General features: G+C 40.1%; 1 protein-coding gene across 16 annotated transcripts in view; it reads left to right on the top strand.

Moving 5' to 3' along the window:
* picalma (phosphatidylinositol binding clathrin assembly protein a) overlaps positions 1–24,193 on the top strand; it is a 38,684-nt gene continuing 14,491 nt past the window's right edge. For 14 of the 16 annotated variants that reach the window (XR_011784770.1, XM_078286848.1, XM_078286845.1 and 11 more), the window contains exons 1-13: positions 1–65; positions 231–475; positions 16,975–17,117; positions 17,515–17,590; positions 17,705–17,807; positions 18,037–18,130; positions 18,322–18,433; positions 19,565–19,671; positions 19,779–19,820; positions 21,509–21,594; positions 21,858–21,981; positions 22,625–22,758; positions 23,912–23,997. Coding sequence is in view for 15 of the 16 variants with exons in the window: in XM_078286848.1 (XP_078142974.1) it covers positions 346–475; positions 16,975–17,117; positions 17,515–17,590; positions 17,705–17,807; positions 18,037–18,130; positions 18,322–18,433; positions 19,565–19,671; positions 19,779–19,820; positions 21,509–21,594; positions 21,858–21,981; positions 22,625–22,758; positions 23,912–23,997 (1,237 nt within the window). In the remaining variant the exon portion in view is untranslated. The remainder of the gene's footprint in view (positions 66–230; positions 476–16,974; positions 17,118–17,514; positions 17,591–17,704; positions 17,808–18,036; positions 18,131–18,321; positions 18,434–19,564; positions 19,672–19,778; positions 19,821–21,508; positions 21,595–21,857; positions 21,982–22,624; positions 22,759–23,911; positions 23,998–24,193) is intronic. The other 2 variants (XM_078286842.1, XM_078286834.1) reach the window with 1 other exon arrangement.

Raw genomic sequence — 24,193 nt, 5'->3', positions numbered from 1 at the left:
GAGAAAGACTTGTACGGGAGAGGAGAAGAGACCGTAGACGTCTGGGGTCGATTAAAAAACTCCGGGTTCGTATCTAATAGCCACGAAATATTGGTAGTTGTAACTATAGTTCAATCAATTTCATAACCTAAAGTCGTGGAGCTGAATTTCTTTCCCATTTTGATAGTCTACAAGTGAAATGTAACGCCAGCCGTCGTCTCATTATTATTTCTTCTGTCTCTTGTCTCTAGTGTTGTCAGGTGGCTGAGACCCGTTGGAGACCGACACCGTACAACAAAACCAAACGATTCTGTTGGATTTGGAAACGTTTCTATCACACTGATCATTTATTTCAACCGGTAAAGGATGTCTGGACAGAGCATTACAGACAGGATAACCGCCGCTCAACACAGTGTCACCGGGTCGGCGATTTCCAAAACTGTGTGCAAGGCGACCACGCATGAAATTATGGGGCCAAAAAAGAAACATTTGGATTGTAAGTATCGGATTTATGAGCTTTTAACATTGGTGAGAATTTACATTTGGGTCAGTGTTTCCAACGTCAGAATCATTTATGCTAGGGCTGTGGTTGTGAGGCCTGCAAATACATGTAACGTTAGCTAGGCGAGGGTAGTCTACCTATGAAAACAATATACGGGTTTCTTACAGTTATGGCAGAGACAGAAAATAGTTTGTTTCAGTTGCCAGGCTGGTAACTTTGACAACTGAAATGCAGCCTTGCGTCTGTCATGCTCTCAATATTAGAAGCTAGGTCCCTTTTTTAAGGTCACTTTGTTGTAAAGCTTTAACTTTTCTTCAAATCATTAACCACATTCTCCAGACGCCCACTGTACTTGGGCATTGCACATACCCAAATAGTTTCAGCTGAGTATGGAACTATGTTAACCCCATTGAATGGAGAGAGAATGACGCCAAAGTCCATTTAAAACTCTGGCAGTGAAATGTTACCTTGCTCACTGGCAAAGGTACATACCTCATAAAATATTACTCCAGACCGTTTTCTGAATGGGCAGGAGCCACTCTTCAATTCGGCATAAGGGTGGTCCAACAAGCAACTCCTAGTTCAGTGAAATGTCAGCTTTCAGAGTGGCTAGCATGTAGCAGTGTGTATTCCCAATTCTAAAACTGGACATTTTATAGAAGTAAGTGCTGCTTGATGGATTATATGTATGCCGAATTGAAGAGTGGCTCTTAACAGTCTGGAGTCATACTTTATGGGGTATATAAGCCTTTAAATGGCGTTTGGCATAATGTTCCCTCCATACTAGAGGGGTAGAACTATGAGAGCTGTGTTGTTATTAGGACTCTTTTCTAAAGTTATGTTAGCTCCTGATGATAACACTAAAAGCTCAGTAGAATATTATGTGTAGCCCAGTAACTGTCCATTTTCTGTCAAGAAGTGGTTGTGGTGTTGTTGACTTTCACATACACCCTTATCAAGAGCATACAAACAAATTACTTTTCAACAGTGTCACTACATGATCCCTCGTCCCCGTGGCCCAGAATGAGGTTATTTCAGCTGTCGGTTTGTTATTTATGAAGGAGTCTATTCAGCTGAGATGGACTTTGAGTGTCGTTCTCTTTTACTGCAAGCAGAGAAGTTTGACTACTGGATAATTGACATAGCCTTTGCACTTCCTGACATTTGGGCTATGTTTGAGCCACTGTCTGTTCTCAGACCTCCATTGTTCTATCAGGGGCTTGACCTCCTTCCAACAGATCATATTTAGGCATTTCCCAATGTAGCAGAAATTGTCATCAATCCCCCTTACTATTTAGAAAATCCTTCAGTAATTTGACCAAACCTGACTGACGGGGACTACGTAACTATACATCGGTCAGATGAATTTGATTTGTATTTTACCTTTGATCTCGGTTACTATTTCAGTCAGCATTTTAATCCAGGCTCACTGCACGCTTTCCCCTATCAGATGAAATCAACTTCCAGTCAGTCAGTTATTTGAAACTGAAGATATTTCCCTAAGGTGGATTTGCAAGGGATGCCTGTTGCCTGCCTAGCAAGTAGTTGCAAGGAAAAACAAGCTATAGGCCTCTTTGCAGTTATATTACATTAAATTACATTATTCTGTTTTTATGCTACATAGTCACACCAAAAGACAGAAAGGGGGTACTTTTTAGTGAGGCACATGAAAATAGTATATCTGTCTGTAAACAACAATGAAGTAATTTTACAGTACTATATGATTCCTCTGTGGCTTTGTTTAGTACATTAAGGAAAGGACACTGGGGATGTATAAATATCAATGTCTCGTGTGGAATGATGACAGTAATCATCAACAACAATCATTACTTCTACTTTTTTTGCTGTAAGATGCAAACGTTTTTAAATCATGCTTAGGACTGGCATGCCATCTAACTTAGCGTCTCTTCTTACGAATCCTATGACAGATCTTTGTAATGCATGTCACTTTTGTATATTGAAGCACATTCAACAGAATTACTCCTACGCAGAGGCATGAATCACATTATCTTAGTATTTTAAAGATATGCTGATTAGCCACTCTGTGACACATGACAGCCAACACGTCAACCACTCATCAGCTTTATCTTTTGCTTTCTCAAGCTGTACGCCGGTTTATGGTGGCGGTAAAATGGGTTGAGCTGTATTTTAGATTAGTTTTTATCATTGACTTCTTCTGTCTGACTCTTTCTAGTGTGTGCCCTTTTTGATGATCTACTCCTGTCTGCCTGTCAGTGTTAATTTTATTTTTGGTTCATACACAGCACACATACTCACTGAAGGTCCCATGGAGCTTGTCACTCTAACAGCATTGATAAACTGGTTCCTTGGACCACTTGCCAAATTTGCTACATCTTACTTGCAATTATCTTCATTTTACGAACCAGTATGAATAGGAATGTGCATGTAGTATCAGCTTGAACGTGGTCATACCAGCTAAACCAACTCATGTCTAGTGTTAAGATGTACACTTTCAGCTGGACAGGGGAATAAGCCGCTCTTTCCAAGTTGTAGAAACAGAATGGAAATTTGTGTACATTCATTATTTTTCCACATCTTTCAACTTAAGTCTCAATTTCATTAGCTCTGACAATTTGTAGCCTGCAGAAATTTGCTGTGTTAATAAGCTTACTTAAATGTATCATTCTGCCTATCAAGCAGTTCTGCTGTTTTTTGTGGTTTCAGTTGTTTTTGTCTTGGTGCATAGAGTATGTTCACTTTTGGCCTAGTTCTATTAGCATCGCAAATTAACTGAGAAGCACAAAACACCTGAACCGAGCAGCACTTTGCTCCACAAACCGCAAAGATACAGTGCATCTACTATGCAAATCAGCCCTCGCAATTTAATTTGATTGGAAGCCTTCAGTCAATGTGTGTACTTCACTGGAATATAGCCTACTGCCAGACGCATGTAATTGGGCTCTCAACAGTATGCCTGTCATACTGGGAGTTTGTACTCACAGAGAGGTAAAGTTTCATAAATCAGACTCCACTATTTTCCTAAGGTCATCATTCAAGTATTCACATTTCAGTTCACTGCTGGTTTGAACAATGGCATGATGTATAAGGGAAAAAGTCTTGTTAGGGCACTTAATAAATGAAGGCTAGATAAGATGTTATATAATGCTGCTCTATTGTGTCCCCAAATGGCTCAATTGCAAACAGTATATTGCTTATTTGCAGGCAGCCCCTTGGTTCTGGCACTGTGTGGAATCCACTTCCAGTTAACTGCTATTTTTAGTATTGGCTTGAACAAGAAGCGCCATGTGTGATGTCGGAACATGTGGGTTTTTGAAATGCATAACCGCAGCGTTCAGCTCCAGGGACTAGACGACCAGGTGATTGGTGGTTCCTCAGTGTAGCTGCTGAACTGAGGCCTTGAGCTAATCTAGAGAAGCAGAGGCTAGCAAGACTCACACTTAGGTTCGAGGTATTTAGGGAGGGTTGGAGGGTGCACTTGTGTTCGGAGTTTCCTGTCTCGCCAGAAATAGCCCTGGTGTGTCTAGCTGCTATCCCCGTCTTCCTCCTGTGTGATTTGCAGGTGAGATATGCTCCGGCTCCTTTGATTTGGGCCGGGCCATGGCTCACATTCTTTAACACTGCCATGCTAGATAAACTCAGCCACATAACTGTAAAGAGACTCTACTAGAAAGGGAAAAGTAAAAGCCAAACAAATAGTCTTTCACTGCAAGCTTCAACTTATTTACTTGTCTGATTGTTTAAAGTAAGTGTGAAATGACTTCTGGGGAAAATGGCACTAAGTGGATTTAGTGCAGTTTACACTCAGGCAATGTGTATCAAACTACAAGCCGCTTGACTTGTTTTTTTTGTCCATCAAAGTTATGCAATATAGCCTATTTCCTCCACTGAGATTTGCTGTTGTCATGAAAAGTAGGTAGCCCGAGTGCATGGTAGCGATCTTTTTTTTTTTGGTCTAGGTTAATTGCTGTTATGTAAAATCCGTTACACACACAGCTCAAAGGTCTCATGAAGTAATGAATATATGCTGACGGTAGTGGCTGTGCACCTTTGCGCTTGACGTAAACATCTTGAGGAACCATCAAGATGAAATTCCATCAGGATATTTAGGCTATGTCTGTATAAGTGTGGCCTATGATGTACTTTGGTCCATGGCACATAATTTTGAAGTCACGAGTATCCCTGTGTAATTGTTTAGAGCATAACATGATCTTCAAAGCAATCTGGCAGAAAGTCCTAGTGGTTGGAGAGGCTGTCTTAATCGTTTTCACACATGGAATATGTAACATTATCGGATGAACTTTTTTCCAGTAAAGGTAGCTGGTCTGTCTTGTTCACAGAACATAATTCACTCGATATTATATTTAAGGTACACATCCAGTAGAATAAGTAATTTGTTGGTTTTATTGCCAAGTCAAGAAGTTTGGTACAGTGCTGAATATGCACTTGTACTCATGTTTGGGGAATTTTTAAGGCAGATGTGAAATACAAGTGACCCAGAATGAGCATACCACTTCCTTTTGAATTTTTTGATTGGTTCACTCGCTTTGACAGTAGCACGTCTTACAGTAAATGAGAGCATCCTAAAGCTGTGTCTACTTATTCTGATAATGTGATAGCTTTGTTCTCACAACTTTTACGGAAATGATAATTGCTAGAGCTGATTTTGTTCTCCAGAATTTTGACCACCGGCTCCTGTTCATAAGCGACCACTAAACAAACTAAACTTCATAGTGGTTAGAGAAACGGCTGCATGAGTGAAAGGGGTTTGTGACTGGAAGTTCACAGGTTTTACTCCTTCAGCAAGACACTTGTACAACCCTACCTGCTCCAGGTGTGCAGCAAGCGGCAACATTTGAAACCTAAAATTATCTGTTTCTTGTGTATCTCCATATTGTCTAGCCTAATTTGTTTTTGAGACGACCGTTCAGTAGAAGATTAAAATCAAACGATGTAGAGAAATAAAGCCACCTCTTTTCCCTCTTTGGTCAACCCATTTGCTCGCTGTTTGCCACAGTCTGTAGCTGTAGCCTATGAGGTTATTGAGTGAGGCCTCATGTTCCACTAAGTCTCACCCACACCCCGGGCCTACACGCAAATCTATATGGAATGAAACTGTGGGGCTATGAATGTTCTCATTCATCTCTCACCTGTTATGAGTTTGATGGCTGGATTGTGGTTTTGGTTTCGTCTGGTTCTCCATTGGCACCATTAAACTCTTGACCACTGGAATTGTATGACCTGTGTGGCAAGTATGCTCGGTTGGCTGTGCTCTGACATTGTTGGCTCCACTTTTTCAGCTTCAGCTCATTGTTTTATACAGCTTCTTAGTATAGGACCCAGTGTGTTTACTGATTTGCAGAACTTGTGGATGGAATCAGGGTTTTAAGAAAGGAATTCAGACAAATGCGTAATGCCACAGAATTGTGACACCTTAAGGAAATTGTTATACAAATGGTAAAACGTTTAGAGTAATGTCTATTCTGAAGATTGTCCTGAAGATGAAATGGACTTAAATAGATGTATGGGGAGCATATGTGCTCATCTGTACATTTCCGGCAGAAAACCCATATGGGTTATGGTGTGATGAAGCCAAAATATCAAAGGAAATGAATTCAATGTCAGAGTCTGTGCAGATAGGCAAATTACTACACTCATATACAGTATAGCTTTCATATCGGGGGTCAAAGGTGGCTGCTAGTGCTACACTCCACTACAGCCTATATATGCAGGTCTGTCAAACCAGTCACTTTGAAACTCCCCCATGATGATGCCACCACTCTTACCAATGTACATGTTTTTGTGTTTTGTGAGATTTGTGTGACTCAAGTGCTTTTAAGCACTATCTGCCACATTATCAGTGTTCACGATGATATTGAAAGACAAATGGCTTTGATCTACTGTCAGCATAGATGTATTAAGACTTTTTTTGAGTGTAAAACCTAAAAATGTTGTGTGTCGGAGGGCGGGGGGTTAATGGATTTCATAGGACTCTTAATACCCTTCATATTTAGTAGAACATTGGAGAACAAGATGAAGATATCAGTGCTTTGCAGTGTAAAAGCTACACAGGCCTAGATTTCCCCAGTGTTTAAATTAGAGGCAAAGGTGTCCCTTCTTCTCCTCTTGAGTTTGCGTCCCCTGGAACTTCAGCAGCAGCAGCAATCTGAAGGTGGTTCACACAAGCCATGCCAGAGGACACGCTAACATATGTCTGCACTTTTGCACCCTTCCCAAAGGCTCTGCCCAGAGAATCACCCTGATCCCCCTCCCGAAGCAGAACGCAGCGGCCCACGAGGAGCATGTGACTGCAGTGGCATCGAATGACGGACCTTAAAAAGAGTGCTGACACACTGTCCACCAGCTCAGCTGAATGGAGCCTACTGTAACTCTGAAAGGCCTGTGAGATTCAATAGCACAACTCAAAATTGCTACCATGAAGCACCTGCTGCCGGAGCCCACCCGTTGCTAGCAAGATACTTTTATGGAGTGGAAAAGTCTAGTTTGTGTCAACCAGTCACACCTGTCCGTTAACCTAATTCTTAGCAGACACCAGTTTTGTGTCCGACTGTTTCTCACTTTTGGCAAGATGGTGGAGGAGTTGCGCTCATGACTCTTACAGCCAAGCACCACTGGAGCCATTGGCCGTCAGGCACTGCCATCAGACGTCAGCCATCAAGTGCATGCTCCCTGTAAAATCAGTTGACCCTGCTACACTGGTTGCGTTGAGTCCAATTGCAGCAACCAGAGAGTATCCAGCATCAAGATTCGCCTAGATCCAATTTCCATTGGCTGAGGCTAACGTTCATTCCATTTTCTGAATGGGGAAAAATAAACAAGGCGACAACAATACATTGTTTCTAGTGGCTTACTATAAAAGTAATTGGCATATTATTAAGCATATAGCCACATGTTTAAATTCAAATAGACTGTTTCCGGTGATTTGGTTAATATAAAAAAAATTAGATGTCCCCCCATAGAATAGCCAAGCACAACATGCGTCTAGAATTTTCAGTTTTATGGTAACTAAACCAGATTGTGGTGATTTACATAGAATGCATTAAAATAATTTTACTTGGGCGTAATCTGGAATAGCCAATGAAATTAGGGCAATGGATGATCAGGAGGCTATGGAGTTGGCTGGTCTGTGTGTGGCAGGTAGAGTAACATGACGCTGATGGCAACGAGACACACTCTCCCTGGTGTAGCTTCTTGGTTATACTTGTCTTAGCAGAGAATGCTTAAGCACAGAGCTATGACACTGTTAACCAGGAAGTCCCCTGCTAATACCTCACTGTGAAAAAAAGAGGGTTAGGTAACCCTTGCCCTATTGTTTACACCTGTTGCCTTTCCTCTGCCAGGCTTCCTATCTAGTACTTCATTCATGTCATGAAATATCAGGAGGTTCTTGGCTCTTTGAGTGTTGCGCTGGTGTGGGCATAGTTTCATTGGCTCCATATGCAGTGTAGCCTACATCATGTCCTGAGGAACAGGATTGTACTTCCTGAAGCAGGAAGTGTTCCTGTAGTTCCTGAAGCAAGCCTTGGATTGCCATGGGTAAACAGCTAACAGGAAGTCATTATACAACCCAAACCCTTCCCAGAGTGCAAGGGAGCTGAGCTGATCAAATGTGAGATTGGCTGGGATGCTTTTGATCCACTTCCTGGCAATTATGCTGCTGATTACAAGAATGCGTAATTATCCCAACAACCACGTTTGGGCAGTGGAATGCCTTTTTTTTTGACATTCCAAACGTGTTCCAATCATGTTATCTTAAAATTCCACACAATTTCCAAACTGAAATGCATCTAATTGAGAATTGCTTGGGTGTAATCCAAACAAGGAAGCGCACACTTTCGGCAAAGCTGCTAAATGTAAAAGCCAAAATTACAAGTCTTGACTACTATGTCATAAAGCAACAATTTGTACCGCAAATCACTAATTAGAAGTCACTGAGTCCTTGTATAGTCTCTCCACTCTGGTGGTCTATATACTTAGCATCTGCAAACTTCAACATGAAAAACTTTGCAATTGGTATCTAAGCCGTTTTATTTGATGGCCTGCAGCCTCTGTTTTATGCAGTTTGTTATTGAGCTGATGCACTTGAAACAGTATGAGCAATTAAAATAAATCATTTGTTTGAAGTTACTGACTAAGTGATTCAGTGACAGTATAGCCTATATAATTTTAAAAGAAGTTGGAACGTATCTGCCGTTTCGCCTCACCACTAGAAATCAAGATCACAAGATGGTGACATTGGTTAATAAACTTTTTACAGCAATGCTGGTATCCTGTGATGGCTGTTTCATATCAGAAGGCTCAGCCAGCTTCTTTGATGTTTTAATTGTGATGTAGGCTAAATCAAAGATGCAGTTGTTTTTCTTTAGAAAAGCACCACCTCAGTTGGACGTTAGCTTTGGCATGTTATTTCTGACACTGTTAATAGAAATCCGCTAATAATCTTCTGGCTGAGCAAGCTATCTACACACAAGCTGCATGACCACATTTAGCTGTGCCCCTCTGGGAGAGGGATTTATAACCCTCAAGCTGTCAATTTGGAAGAAAAATCTACCTTTTTTTTGGTGTCTGACCTAGACCGCAAACTTTCAGAAGTGGTTTAGCAGGATAAAAATGATATTGTAGAATGACTAGCATTACCGAGAGTTTCTGTTATTGATTCATCTTGATTCATTTTTGAGATATTCAAATGATTAAAATCTGAATGCAGTGACAAGTGACAAGCAACTTGTTAACTGTCCTGTTTGGCATTATTCAATCGGTAAAACGTTGGGATTCATTTGAGTTTACAAGACCTGAGGTGCATATTTTCTCCCCAAATAATTTTTTGTTCTGATTTTGCAAAGTATTGTTTTTTAAATCAGTCTTAGTATCAGTGACTGCTGCATCTTGCGTGCTGTGCTCTGTATATCTGGTGTGAATATATAATAAGTATCTCTCCGGGGATAGGGAAGGAAATGCCTCTGTCACTGTGTTGTGATGATGGTTGAATGGAGCAGTAGTATAGTGGTGAGAGGTCATCTGGAGGGCCTGTATTTTATCCCACAGTGTTTATTCTTCAGATTGCTGATAATTCACGTCAGACGGTCCATCTTTGTCATCCCTTATCACGATGGTCTACGGAAATTCTGTTGCCACAACTAAAGCACTCATAAACCCTCTACCTGGAGACCTGTGCAAGGCATATGCAATAAGGTGTAATGAAAGTACAGTTTAAAGAAAAAGAACTGTCTGTTTAGATGGAGTTAACCAAATTTGCTACATGAGCATTAGTGCTAATTTAGTCATACGTTGTGATTCCATTGCACAGTAGCACTTCGTACTTCATACTTCCTTTTTTAGAAAAGGTTTACTCATCACTTCCTTCCTCATGTTCTGAGTCAACCTTCAGTCAGCTCCATCTGCTAATGCAGCCATCTCTGTTGAGCAACTCGAATCCTTTACTCTGTCATGCTACTCCTTTTGGAAATCCTCCGTGGACACAAACCTCCCCAAAACCAGAGAATGCTGCATCTCACAACTAAGCCCTTGTCTGATTCCTACCAGCTGCCTTGTTTTACTTTCACTTCCTGTTGCATGTCACATTTTCTGAACCTTACACATTCTCTGCTGACATCGTACCAAAGTCTCCTAGTCCATCTCTGAGCCGATGGCTGAGCTCAAAATGTTCACCATGACATGACAAGATGTAGCCTCCCATGGGCTTTCCTCTGATAGGATACTGCATCAACTGTGCTGGCATCTGCTCAAAGCATTATTGTCAGGTTGGCAAACCAGGCTGTTATCGCACTTCATTTCACTCTTTTGTTCCATTTGCACCTCATTTCACTCTTTCATTCCAGTGTAATTTGTAGAAAAGTCTGGCGCCTGTCCCCCCTAAATATGGCCCCAGTAAAACCTATATGTAGTTATAGTGGTAGTGGTCAGGGCTTAAACCAGCTTTACTTGCAGATTCAGGAAACTAATGAATCTCCAATATGGCTGTATGTGTACATATATATATATATATATATATATATATATATATATATATATATATATATATATATATATATATATATATATATATATATATATATATATATATATATATATATATATGTGTGTGTGTGTATATATATATATATATATATATATATATATATATATATATATATATATATATATATATATATATATATATATATATATGTGTGTGTGTATATATATATATATATATATATATATATATATATATATGTATGTATGTGTATATATATATATGTGTGTATATATATATATATATATATATGTATGTATGTGTATATATATATATGTGTGTATATATATATATATATATATATATGTATGTATGTGTATATATATATATGTGTGTATATATATATATATATATATATGTATGTATGTATGTATGTATGTATGTATGTATATATATATATATATGTGTGTGTGTGTGTATGTATATATATATATATATATATATATATATATATATATATATGGCATCAGTTGAAGAAAACACACACATACAAACTGACAACTACACACACTTAACACAAGAGCTCTTACCTGTCATGCTAACAAACCAATACATTTCATGGTTTTGAACATACTAGGTTTGTGACATTGTTAGAAACAAGCACAGTGACTGTGCAATACATCTTACATTTTTTATTTACATGATATATCATCATATAGTATAAATGTAGCCACATTTATGATTTGCATCTACGTTTATGATCTGATCTGCATCAACTCAAATCTGGGTCATAAGTGAAAGTTGACTAAATAAAATCCCTACAAATTAGGCTAATACTTCTCCTCAAATGGCCCATGAGACTTAATTAATGTGTTTTTCCTAAACCTATTACCTGGCTTGCATTGTGGGGAATTTCCTTTGGTGTACAAGATAGATGTATGCTTGATTATTGCAGGCCTGTTTAGGTGAGGAGTGGCAGCAGCACTTTACAGCCAAAGTGAGTCTGCTGGCCAGCTAAAAATGTATGGCAGGCCATTTCCACCCACAGGCTTTGTGTGGGCTCTATAAGCTCATTGTCACAGTATTTGCATTTAATGATCTTAAAATGCATTAAAATGTCTTTTGTCTTTTCTGGGGTTACCGTCTCTCAGGATTTTCAGTGACAAAAGATTTCAAATGTGCGATTTGTCAAGAGGTGTTTTGAAATTACTGAGCAAGGATGGGAACTTTTAGTATAGTTTGCTTACTAGAAAATTTGTACACACTACTACAGGGTCTACAGGATGAAATTCATGGCTTCATGTCAACTTTTCTTCTGTCATCTGTGCTCATTTTGCTTCGCTTCCTCACTGTTTCAGTTCTGTTTCCGGTGATGAAAAGGGGGTGAAAGCTTCCTGCCGCTGAGTCAGTTTTTTTTCAGCTTTCTAACAGTATATTTTAGGGAAGTTGGTAGGTGGAGAACAGATTTCACACAATGCCCATTTCACAAACAGGGAGGGGTTAACCTTGGCATATTTTCTGAAAGCAGCTCAACAAAATTTCCAGCAATAGAGACATCAATGAGAGATGGGGAAAGAGTGGGATTGTTAAAAAATCTGTGACAATTTTATGTACACCTCCTGGTACATGATGAAGTCACCACTAAAGATTTTCAGTTTTCCAGGAAGTAAAAGTAATGAGATTTGGATATAAAAATACAATGAATATTTTTTGTCATTTTATGGCATAAATTGTCAAATATTTGTATGGTATGATAGTTAGAATGAGCTAAAAAGTCATTTTTCAGTGTGACTTTAAAGGAGAATACCAGTGTCACAGTTATAGCCCATTTACTTCCGTCTATGTCTAGTTTACATTTCCCCCAATCATTTTGCAATGTATGCTGTATGTAATTTCATTTTTTGTTTTTCGTTGTTTTTAAAATACAAACTTTTATGGTGTCAAACCTAGCTTGAAATTTACTGCTGTCCCGGCTAACAAAGACGCCCTAAATAAACAGACATGGATTTGACAATAAAGTTTGTAAGGCGACATGTTTTTGAAGGATTATTTCCTGGAGGAGACTTCCATTTCTTCTAGTGGGTGTCAGATGATTGACAGTAAGCAGAGCGTAACGTAATGCACTGATATGAAAACACTCAACTGGGGCACAATGAAATGACTATAAAACAGAAACTGACAAAACAAAAGTAAGGCCTCATGTTTACTGTGATGGATTATCTAGCTCAGGCAATTTTAAAGTCTGTGCAAGTTGTTTTTCATATTGTACAAGAATGAATGGCAGCAAATGGCTTCTACTGAAGGTAGGAAAACAATTCCCGATATCACCAACTACGCTGTCTACAGACACTATATAGAATATTGTAAAGGAGAGGGGCGACCTAGACGATTGGCACAAACTAAAACAAACACCGGTATTGTCATTTAAGACAGCTATCACTTGTATGACTTGAAATGCAAAATAAATGCACCTTGATAATGCTTTTACAAGTCAACATGATTCATTTTTATATGAAAGTAAGACAATGTGGATGTTGCAAAAGCTCCTATTGGACTTTTAACTATCATCTCTGGCTCGGAATCAAAGAACTTGGGTGGAGCATTTTTGTTTTTGTTGGACAACAGGTTTTAGGGCTTGGGCGATAATTTCAATATTACCGTTTATCGTCTTTCAGTGAAATTGTATCGTGATCATATGGTGATTTTGGGATATCGTGAGAAAATTCTGTCTAAATTGATGATAACAATCTAATTTTATTTAAAAAGTCTGTCAAAATGGGGTGTGAAACATTTTAAGAAATATGACTCAAATTTCAGTTTTTCACGTCACACCTAACATTACCATTTGGTTCAATGGAATAAACATTAACTTGATATTTAAAATGTGATTTTGCATATCGTCATATATATCGATATCGAAAAAAATCCTTAGGATTATCATGATGTTGATTTCAACCATATCGCCCAGCTGTAGTTGGAACTGATGGCCTGTAAACTTTTACACCTTTATCACCTTATTTTGCCTACTACATGATTTAAAGGGATGTTGACCAGTATAACAAGTAATATAATAGGAAATATTTAATTGTCCAACGGAATTAAGCCATAAGTAAGCCTCCACTCCCCTTGCCCCTTTGAAAATCATTTAAATATTTAGCAATGTTTCCTGACAATCCTCTTCTTGACATCTGATGGCTATGAATACCGGATAACTGAGATCAACCACAACAGTTTGCCTGACACATGATTTCAAGGCTATTTGTAAGTGTGTCTCCCCTGTCTGGGGCCTCGTATCATCTTCTGGATACCTGGGGAGTCCTGTCACTCCACCCTTATCACAGAAGGCATCTGACTCGATACTCAATAAGAATCAGACTAATCTGCTCCTGCTGAAATACTAATTTATGATCACAGTTCAGATCTAATGGCCATATGGAACTCACTGTCTTTAAAGGCAAAACTCATGTCAGATTTGCACTCCTTATACTTGATGTATACAGACCCTGATGTATGCCAAACATGGATTGGAAATCAGCAGGTGCAAACAGATTTGAACCAAACAATGTGACTACATTGGACCAACTATTTGCATGTGGCAATCGAGTGAGAATCCAGAAGGTTATTTCTGATAGATTCCATATATTAGTTTGATCTTGTCTGTCTATACATAAGGAGATATTCCCCTTTGCAACTTTCCCCTTTAATCTCAGTTTACTGATGCATGATGGGTTCAGTGGCTTTAGTCTCTAGACTATACCATCTTGTTGCCCTCCCTAGTCAGAACTGAAGGCTCACGTTGGTATGATTAATCCTCACAAAGCAAACCTCTGCAGTGCCAGTGGAGAAAGTTGTTGGTGAATTTGTACTCCCCATGGCCATTTCAGTCGCATCTGAAAAGGCTTTTGTTGTCACATGGGTGGCCTATTGTGTGTGTAAAAAGCAAAAAAGCCTTTTGTGTGGCTTTCAACAAACACTGAGGAGGATTCATAGACCACCCATGTAAACAGGCCTCAATGGGTAGCGCAACCGCCTCGAACACAACAGTTATGATTAACTATTAACTTTATCAGGACATTTCAATCATTTCGCTTGATGTGGGTCTTTACAGTGGGACATTTAGCCAGAACTTTGCCTAGTTAGTCCTAAAAATATCAAGAATGTATTTGGCATTGTTGGAAAAATTTTTTTATCTTTTATGCTTGTCAGAGGAATACATTTATCCTCACTCCACCCCGTATTGGTACCTATTCTAACCTAATTTTGCTTAAACAACATAGTCTTTTTCAACTTAATGTTATCTCCAGTAATGCCACAGATAAAAAAAACAAAATAGGGCAATGTCAAACCACAAATGGGCCAAAAAGGGGAATACATCATCCTTATCCTTAAGTGATTTCCACACAAGTAGGAGGAGAAATCTGTTTGGCCTGGAGAGGATCATTCATCTCTCCCCACAATATAAAATTCACTTAAATATTTATTTATGTTGTCTGCCAAGCCGCTTTTTGGCATCTGATGTCTATGAATATTGGATAACTGGGATCACACTCAACAGTTACTCTGTCACATGATTGCCTGGAAGAGGGCAATAAAATGAAGACATTTCTTTGGCATCTCATCAGAATTTGGTAATGGTGAATTACATGTATTGGGATTGTCAAAATCATATTACATTTTTCAGTAACTGAAATGGTTTACTGTTGGGGATTTTTGTGATTCTTCACATGAATTTGACTTCATTGGAGAGGGATGTCTCTTCTTTGGTTTCTTGTTTGTTTGCCAGCAGTCAGTTGGGCTCTTTACCCTCCCCCTCCCTTGCCTGTATCCATACTCCTAAACCACATAGTCATTTTCAGCTTAGTGAGATCTCAAGGAATGTCACAGCCGAAAAATCCCAACTCTGAGATGATTCTCATGCTCCAGTGTATCAAACAAGGTATAACACAACCAGGTATTTACATATTAGGTCTTTTTTTGGAGAAGGGGCCATGGTCATTTTTCCTTTTTCCAAGAAAGAATAGACTGTCACCAATTAATATGAAAGAAGATCAAACATGCCACATGAATTGTGGCTCCGTAGAGCTAAAATTATAAAGCTGATTCCCACGGCTAAATTGCATGTTCTTCAAGACCCGTCTCTTTACTGTCTTAATTATGTCAGCCCAATTGAAGACCATCATTTGCCCCTTCTGAGTTAATTACTTTTTTCTTTCATTCACTCCTTTTCTGCCTACCAAATATCTGCATGCCCCCAGAACACAGTCTCATTTCCTGGTAGTTCAGTGCATCATCACATTAACTATCAAGTTTACTAAGATATGCAGTGGTGCGCAGTTGAGAACGGACGCCCAGCAGTGAGAGAGGGCTCCGTATGTGAAGATATATAGTCGGCCTGATGAGATGTGGCATCATTGATCAGTCTCATGGCCCTGATGGAAAGGGCAACCAGGAGGCATTTGCTTTCACTACAGGCCAGATGGCCATGGCACACTGCCATGGAAGCCATGGCGAGGATGCATGCCCTGTCAGTCCACCAGACAGAGGCGCGCAGGCTTTTGTGTGTGTGTGCATGCATGTGTATGCTGGCCGACATAATGCATCTGAATAGTTAATACCTGTCACTGTGCTCTCAGTCCTGCTTTAGGGGCACTGTTGGATGGTAAAGTGTAACAAATAGTGTTAACGAATTACAATTTCAATTCTCAGTCTAAAACTAAGTTACTTTTGTTATCACCTCTTCTAAATATCAGATTGAAGAGGAATTATCCCCCAAAAAATATCCCACTCCCCATCCCCTGATTTGTTTACATGCATAGTTCATTCACACTGGACTAACCTGGATAAGAAATGGTGGAAAAGCTTACTTTAAGCGGAAGTAGGCCAATTCCCACTACTTTTTATGTGGTTTTTTTTAGCAAAAGAATGGCAAGAACATTGGACATCAGTGCTGTTTGTTTTACCTTATCATTCATAGTAGAGGTAACTGAGTTAACCTGATTTTTGAAGAGGACACAACTGGCAATTTTGGGGGGGGGGGGGGGGGGTGTAACAGAAAATTAGGTAGCGTGGTGAATTATGGCTCCCTGGGAGTAATAAACAAAATAATGATGTTACTTTTGAAATGAATAATGATTAATCTAATACTGTTTTGTGTAACAAGCCCAACACTGCTCAGGGTTCATGGTGAGGAGGAACTCCACTGCCAGGAAGTATGTCGCCCATTCCTGCACCTCAGGTTTCAGGAACTGTTTGTGCAAAAAGTCTTTGTTTACCTGAACTTTGACTCACCAGCATTCCATTGCCCTCTAGTATTTTATTGATTGTGGCCAGCTTGACATCATGTAGAGGAGCAGATAAGAGGAAAAGAGGAAGTTGTATGAATAAAAAATGTTGCCTCCACTGAACAGCAAGCCGGTGTGCTTCCTCTGAGGTGTTGTGCATTACTTTGCTCTACCTGTGAATACCACACTGACTCATTTATCCACCCTCATCCCTCTTTCTCTTGCTCTCCATTCAGATCTGATTCAGTGCACCAATGAGATGAATGTGAACATCCCTCAGCTGGCCGACACACTGTTTGAGAGGACCACCAACACCAGCTGGGTGGTGGTCTTCAAGTCGCTCACCGCCACACACCATCTGATGGTCTATGGCAATGAGGTCAGGATGTTAATGACAACTCTTCTCCACCTTTCCTCAGTTTTTTGTTTCTTGGGTTGTAATTCTTTGGAATGGATGCAAAAGTCATAAAGGAGCACGATGTCGATGACGTTTTGTCAAATAAGCTATTTGGTAGAAATTCCACCCTCGTGTATGCTAATGCTTAAGAATATGTATGTTGAATGGGTAGTATGAGATGGCTTAGCATCTCGAAAACACAGAATGAATAAATACAGACTGAACTATTCATCACATAACAGTTGGTTGGTCAAAAAGTGTATTTGTCAAAAAGCAAGGTGACAGAGCTGGCTGAATTTCCAATTTTAAACAACTTATTTTCATTGTCACTTGTCATGTGTAAGCATACCGGTGGCCTCACACATTATTTGTCTTGCAGAGGTTTATACAGTATCTGGCTTCAAGGAACACACTATTCAACCTCAGCAATTTTTTGGACAAAAGTGGCCTACAAGGTACGTAACTAGCACTGTGCACATTGTGCCACAGTATGCTCTTGAATCCTCAGCCAGTTTGCATCTGTTTGATTCACACTAAAAGGACACCTCACCCCTTTCTTTGCATTGTAGGCTATGACATGTCAACGTTCATCAGGAGGTATAGCCGCTACCTGAATGAGAAGGCTGTGTCCTACAGACAAGTTGCTTTTGACTTCACTAAAGTGAAAAGAGGGTAAGGAGGCTTCATTTTCAATTCTTATCTCTTTCACTCTAACAGACTGGGACATCGGTGTTGGCTAGTAGCTGAGGTGCATAAAGTGTGATTTTCTATAAAACCTTTTCTTCTAATAGAGCCTCTGCTGAAAGCCGTTTTTTCCCAGTTGCAACAGGCTCAAAGACACTTGAGGAGTATATCAGCAATGTGGTAAAGCTTTCTCCTTCCTGTTGTTTTCTTTCCACAGGTCTGATGGAGTGATGAGGACGATGAACACAGAGAAGCTCCTCAAGACCATCCCCATCATTCAGAATCAGATGGACGTGCTACTCGATTTCAATGTGAGTTCATTTCGTGCTTCAGTTAGCATCCTAATATTTTGCAGGCACCTGTATCCCTCCCTACTTATTCAGATTTTATGTGTGTTTATCTCATGAATTCATTTTTCGGACCCTATGAGTGTTCACAATGGCTATCTCTGGCTAATTCACAGTAGATACTCACCACCCTCTACCTCCACCCTTCTCTCCAGGTCAATGCCAATGAACTGACAAACGGTGTGATCAACGCAGCCTTCATGCTTCTGTTCAAAGATGCCATCCGACTGTTTGCAGCCTATAATGAGGGCATCATCAACCTCCTGGGTAAAAAAGAACGTTGCCATAGTCTTACACATTCACTAGTTGTGTTGTAGGCTTGTACCTTAGTATCCCATGCAGTACGTTTTGAAGAGGTCACTGCAGACCTTGATGGACAGTGGCCAGGGCTGAAAGACTGAATGAATTCCAGGAGACATCCCTGCAATTATTTCAATTATTTAATACTTTTTTCAACTTTGAAGACAAGGATGTGCTTGGAAAATCTTCATTAGCATTCCCGTCACAGCACGGTGCGTGTTAGCCTGTAATTTACAGATTTTGGCTGAGAAAAATTAAAGCCTCAGACTGATGGCTTCCTGGAAGTCCTCCGCACCTCTAACAAGCCTATTTCAAAGGAACTTTAGAGGGGGCTGTCACAAGTTGTTTCCCTGTTACCTTATGAATTCTGGGCTGACCCTGGCCTAAAATTAATATGCACAAAGTTTTGCTTTATCCTGTTTCAGGATGATGAGCGTGCACTGTTCAAAGGCTGGGCTACCCCGCCTTGGTTTCACTTTCTTGCAGAAGAAAATTCACAGGCTGTATTTCAGTAGGCCTAGTTTGCATAGCATAAAAGAGGAGAGACTGCTATAGACTGCAAAATGTGGACCCCAGGGGTAGGGATATGAGGAGTGAAAGGCAGACTGAAGGAATTGGAAATTAGTCAGGTAGCCCCATTAGAAAATACAAGTGAGAGCCTGATTGCTTCAGTAGACAAACAATAAGCAAGGCAGGTTAATGAAAACCTTTATGTTTAGAAGTGCATTAATATCTTTATATTCTGTCATGGTTAGTGTTGCCCATTCACTTGAGTTGCAGGATTGGAAGGGTGGGAAGGTGTGGGTCCTCCAGGCCTTGAACTGTAGCAGCATAAATCAGTGTGTGATGAGTTACATTTAGTTACAATTGTATACCCTGTAGAGATTCTGTACACATGCTGAGGGCTTCAGTTTTGAAAATGTGTTAACTTCAAAGGAACAGATGAAAGACAAATGAGTGGAAGGGGCCATGCAAAACCCCACAATCAATTTTGCAACCAAACAGAAGCCCCATGATGTCTGTTGTGAAGAAATTGATGATTATGCATTTGGCAGAATTGTTGTCTCATGCTTACTTCCCTGTTCTGTTATATAACAGAGAAGTACTTTGACATGAAGAAAATCCAATGCAAAGAAGGCCTCGACATCTACAAGAAATTCCTCACACGAATGACAAGAATCTCAGAGTTCCTCAAAGTTGCAGAGGCAAGTCGAGATCGCACCTCAGGAGATCTGTGATATGTTAAGTGCCTTGGATAATTTAGATGTTTTTTTTAATCTCACCTTTGAACCTCTTGGCTCTCTTCCTGCAGCAAGTGGGAATTGATCGAGGGGACATCCCCGACCTCTCTCAGGTGAGAAAGTGCTTCCCTTTGCTCCTAGATGAAACCAGACCAAAGATAGCCATGCAGCACCTTACAAATTTGCTTTAACTTTATGCCCCTAACATTTTTGCTGGCTTGCTTCTCCTAAAATGGAAAATGGCCAGATTTTTGGAAATTAATATGAACATGGATATGTTGCTAGAAAACCCAAATCTAACCCACATAGACTTGTACATAACAAGAGTGCACAAATGCATCTCTAGGTGGCAAGTCATCATGGCTGAAATGAAGAATTATATCAAAATTTACAGCATAAATACACTTTCCATCACGCTGATTCTCATTTGTGCAAACAATAAACGCCTATTGCAAATAAAATACATTGCTGCCCACCAACCAGCTCATGAGGTTGTGAAATACTGTAGTTGTGGGCATTGGCACTGATATGTTACACCTAATATTAAAGCTTCAACACCTAAGATTTGTATTTCCCCATAGCACAAAATGATCATAATATATCTGCGGGGGTGTGATAGGCTGTGATCAATACCAGTGACTCAAAGATGACTTTGCCAGGTGCAGCGATTTCTGACTCACTTCTGGCTCATACTCTGTTTTGGAACAATTAATAAGCAGCAGTGGTGGTGAAATGTGTGGTGATTTCTTATTTTATTTTATTTTTTTTTAAACTAGTGGCATCCAGTCACTAGCAGGCCCACTGATAGTTTCAAGTGTGCGTCAGTTTAATTTCTGGAGAGCTGTCACAGAAACAATGAAAACAACAGACTTCAGATTTATTGCACAAACTTGTGCTACGTTTGTAAACTTTTAAGGAATACTTAGACTGTGCTAAAATGTGTTATTTATGCTGCAAAATCTATTGAGACAGTGTACTGTGCCAACTAGAGGCAAACTTTAGGTTGAATGGTGTGGGTCACCAGGTGTTCTCTGATTGGTTTTGCTACCTCCATTAATATGAATTTCCAAGAATCGGTTGTTCTTGCCCCTTCACAGGCTGCCCACCTCCCTTAGCATCAGATCGAACTGGTCTTAACACTAAGCGATTTGCACGCTAGGCAGGTTTCGCATGTGCCCACTTTTGCACTTAGTAACAGCTTCAAACTCACACTCACCCCTGACCTTGCACGCCATACAGCAAATAAAGGTGTGAATTAAGGGTTTTAGTGTGGGATATGATAGCACCATCTTAAATACAGCCAGGTTAGAAGGATAACAAAAGATAAAGTACTCTTCATTCATCATATACTGAAAATAAAATTGAGTCAGTCTAATCTTGGAAATAACCGTCCTCCGCCCGTAATAGACCAGTCACTTGTTAAAGTGGTGCATCAAGTACAAAGTCCATATAATTGAAAGCTCTGTTGTTCACTGTTCCTACAGCGCGGCAGTTACTGTAGATAAAACGGCATTAGCTAGCTTTCTCCCAAAACTTTTCCTAATGATATCTTGACAGTTACCACCTTTATTTTCTGTATTTTTCCCTTCCTTTTGTCTCTCCATTTTCAGTTCACCGTTTGTGTAAGTATCTGCACCTTTTCTTTCTCTCTCTCTCTGTATTTGAGGGTAGCTCTTGTCTTCTGTTGGTGGAGTCTTGGCAATAACTTGGCATGCTTCAATGTGGTTTTTTTTTGTTTTGTTTTTTTATTGTATTAGTCTTTCCTCGGCCTTTGAAACTTAATGTGTGTCAATGACTCTAGGCCCCCAGCAGCCTGTTGGATGCCCTGGAGCAGCACTTGGCCTCTTTGGAGGGAAAGAAAGTCAAAGACTCCACAGCAGCCAGCAGGTAGGTCTGCTTCATCTCTGCTCACCTGACCTGGCTGTCGTCACAGTGTGAAGGCCTAGACATACATATCCTATTATAATTCCAAGTAGAAAAGAGAGTCAACTTAGTTATATTTGTTATTGCCTCGCCAAGATGCAATGTCAAAGTCCAGTTGCAACTGTGCGTAGTAAATGTGCTAATCTCACTGGTATGTAAATGTATTTTTCCATAGCCATGAAATGACTCCTGGTTTGTCGCTCTGTTTTCTCTCTCTGTTGATTCAGGGCTAGCACTCTCTCCAATGCCGTCTCCTCTCTGGCCAACACCGGCATATCTTTCACCAAAGTGGACGAGAGGGAAAAACAGGCAGCCCTGGAGGAAGAGCAGGCTCGCCTAAAAGCACTGAAAGTACATTTTCCTCACTCACCTACATTCCTTTCAGCTTAGTGCGCTTCGGGCCAAACCAGCAATGTCCAGCAGCACTTATTACTTAGCCCTCGAATGACATTTTTTGTGCTGCGGTTTGAAGGGTGGGAGAAATTGGCTTTGGGGAAGTCTGTTGAGGAAGCCTTTACTGGGATTTTTCCCTGAATTGGCAACAATGCTATCCCATTGTTTCCTAGTGTTTACTTCAGCATTTGTTTGGCATGTGTTTGTCTGCATACTGAAATGTTTCAGTAGGGTGTAATAGCATGTAGTTGGTTTGTTTTCATTAGTGCAGTCTCCCATCTAGCCCTAGAAAAGGTCTATGTATGGGCGTCAGTTGGGTACGGCAAGATTTGGCTTTACCTTAGCATAAATGAGTCCAGATTTGATCTCTTAGATTTTATCTTTATAATAGAACACAAGCATCAAGCCAAAATTGCTAGAAATCAGTTTGGAAGCCAAAAAAAGTCACAACAGGGGAGCATTCAAGACTAATGTTCCCTCCGGGCTGATAGTTTGGTGTCCTATGTCTAATAATTTATCACAGTGATAAAATAGTAGCTCCACTTTAAGGTAAGGCCTGTTAGCTTCTCTCCTGGTGACGATGGGCTCCTATTTGCCCTAGGAGCAGCGTTTGAAGGAGCTCAAGAAGAATCCTGCCACAGCAACCACAGACTCCTCTCCCATCTCCACGGTGGGCGGGACCATCAACTCGGCTCCAGCCATCGACCTCTTCTCCACCCCCAGCTCCACTAATGGGTGAGGCCACAGAAGGCTGCACCCACCAGACCTCTTAATTCTTCTCATCAGCTCTTCCATACAAGTAGATAACTTGGAAATCACTGCATTTACCTAAACAAACCTTTTCCCCCCACGCTAAATCATCCAGTTTTTCTGAGGGATAAAGTAGCTTATATAACAGGCTGCTGAAACCTAGGATCTGCATTTTTATCTTTTTAATATAAGCAATGCTTTTTTCAATTCTAAACAGTAGATTGGTGGAACAGTCGGGCATGAAATCAAACAATCAAGGCATAACTTTTGTCCCTCATGGCTACACTGCAGGTCTGAAGATCAGATTAATATTAATATCAGAACAGGTTAAGGATTGAACCAAAACAAGAGTTTTCGTCAGCCAAAGTTAACAATATCCAAATGCAACGAAAACACTAAAAATGAAATCAAATGTATCAGTGTTTGAACCCTAACACTATAAACCTGGTGCCAGATTTTAACACTGATTGATGGAAAGTTGCAGAACAGCCATGAGCTGAAGATAGATCAATTGTTCAGTTCACGAACTGAATGGGAGAATTTCTCAGTGAGGGTTTGATGCTTTCAGACAAAGAAACATTTAAGTCCATTTTACATTTTCAGATAACTGATGTTTTCAAATCTCCTCATCTAAAGGCTCACATGATTAAGCATTTTGTGCTTTCACAGCTAAAAATCTGTAGATTGTGCAACTCCCAAGTGATTTGGATGAACTATTCAACTGCAAGTACATTGGCGGTTCAAAACATTTTAAAAAGGAACTCACACGGTTCTTCGTCTGATGTCTTCGTTGATGTCTAAGATGAGATAAAATTGAGACGCTGCAGCAGGAATAGTGATATGATCGGATACAGCACAAGGAAATGGAATACAATTGAGAATATAGCAAACGGGACAGCAGACAGTTTCATCACTAGAATCTGCTAAGTAGAAATAACGGTTTGAGAATAAAATATAACAACATAAAATATTTATAGGTTAATCTAGGTACTCTAGGTTAATTTGGAGGACAAAGGAATGCAATCCTATTTTTTTTTCTAACAGCAACCTTGGAACTTGGAGGAAGGAGACTTATGGTTTGTCAATGAGTGACTGACTTGTGTGTCCTTTTTGCCCTTGTCTTCCTGATTCCCTCCAGCACTTCCAAGGCAGCCAATGACCTGCTGGACCTGCAGCCGGCTTTCCAGCAGCCGCTGCCTCTCTCCACCGCCAACACATGGGGAGGTGAGAGCTCCACACTCCTTGGCAACGCTTCAGTCCACACTGCCACTGTATTCACAAACACACACACACATACTGCCCGCAGTGTACTACACATGCAGCTCCTTGGTTCCTTGTACGGTAGGTTATGTGCATAGGTAAACAAGAGGGATTGGGGTTTACCATTTGATTATTCAAAGAAAAACAACACCTGTATGTA

The sequence above is a fragment of the Centroberyx gerrardi genome, chromosome 11 (assembly GCF_048128805.1).
Source record: "Centroberyx gerrardi isolate f3 chromosome 11, fCenGer3.hap1.cur.20231027, whole genome shotgun sequence".
Lineage (NCBI taxonomy): Eukaryota > Metazoa > Chordata > Actinopteri > Beryciformes > Berycidae > Centroberyx > Centroberyx gerrardi.
This window is presented reverse-complemented; position numbering and strand designations above follow the sequence as displayed.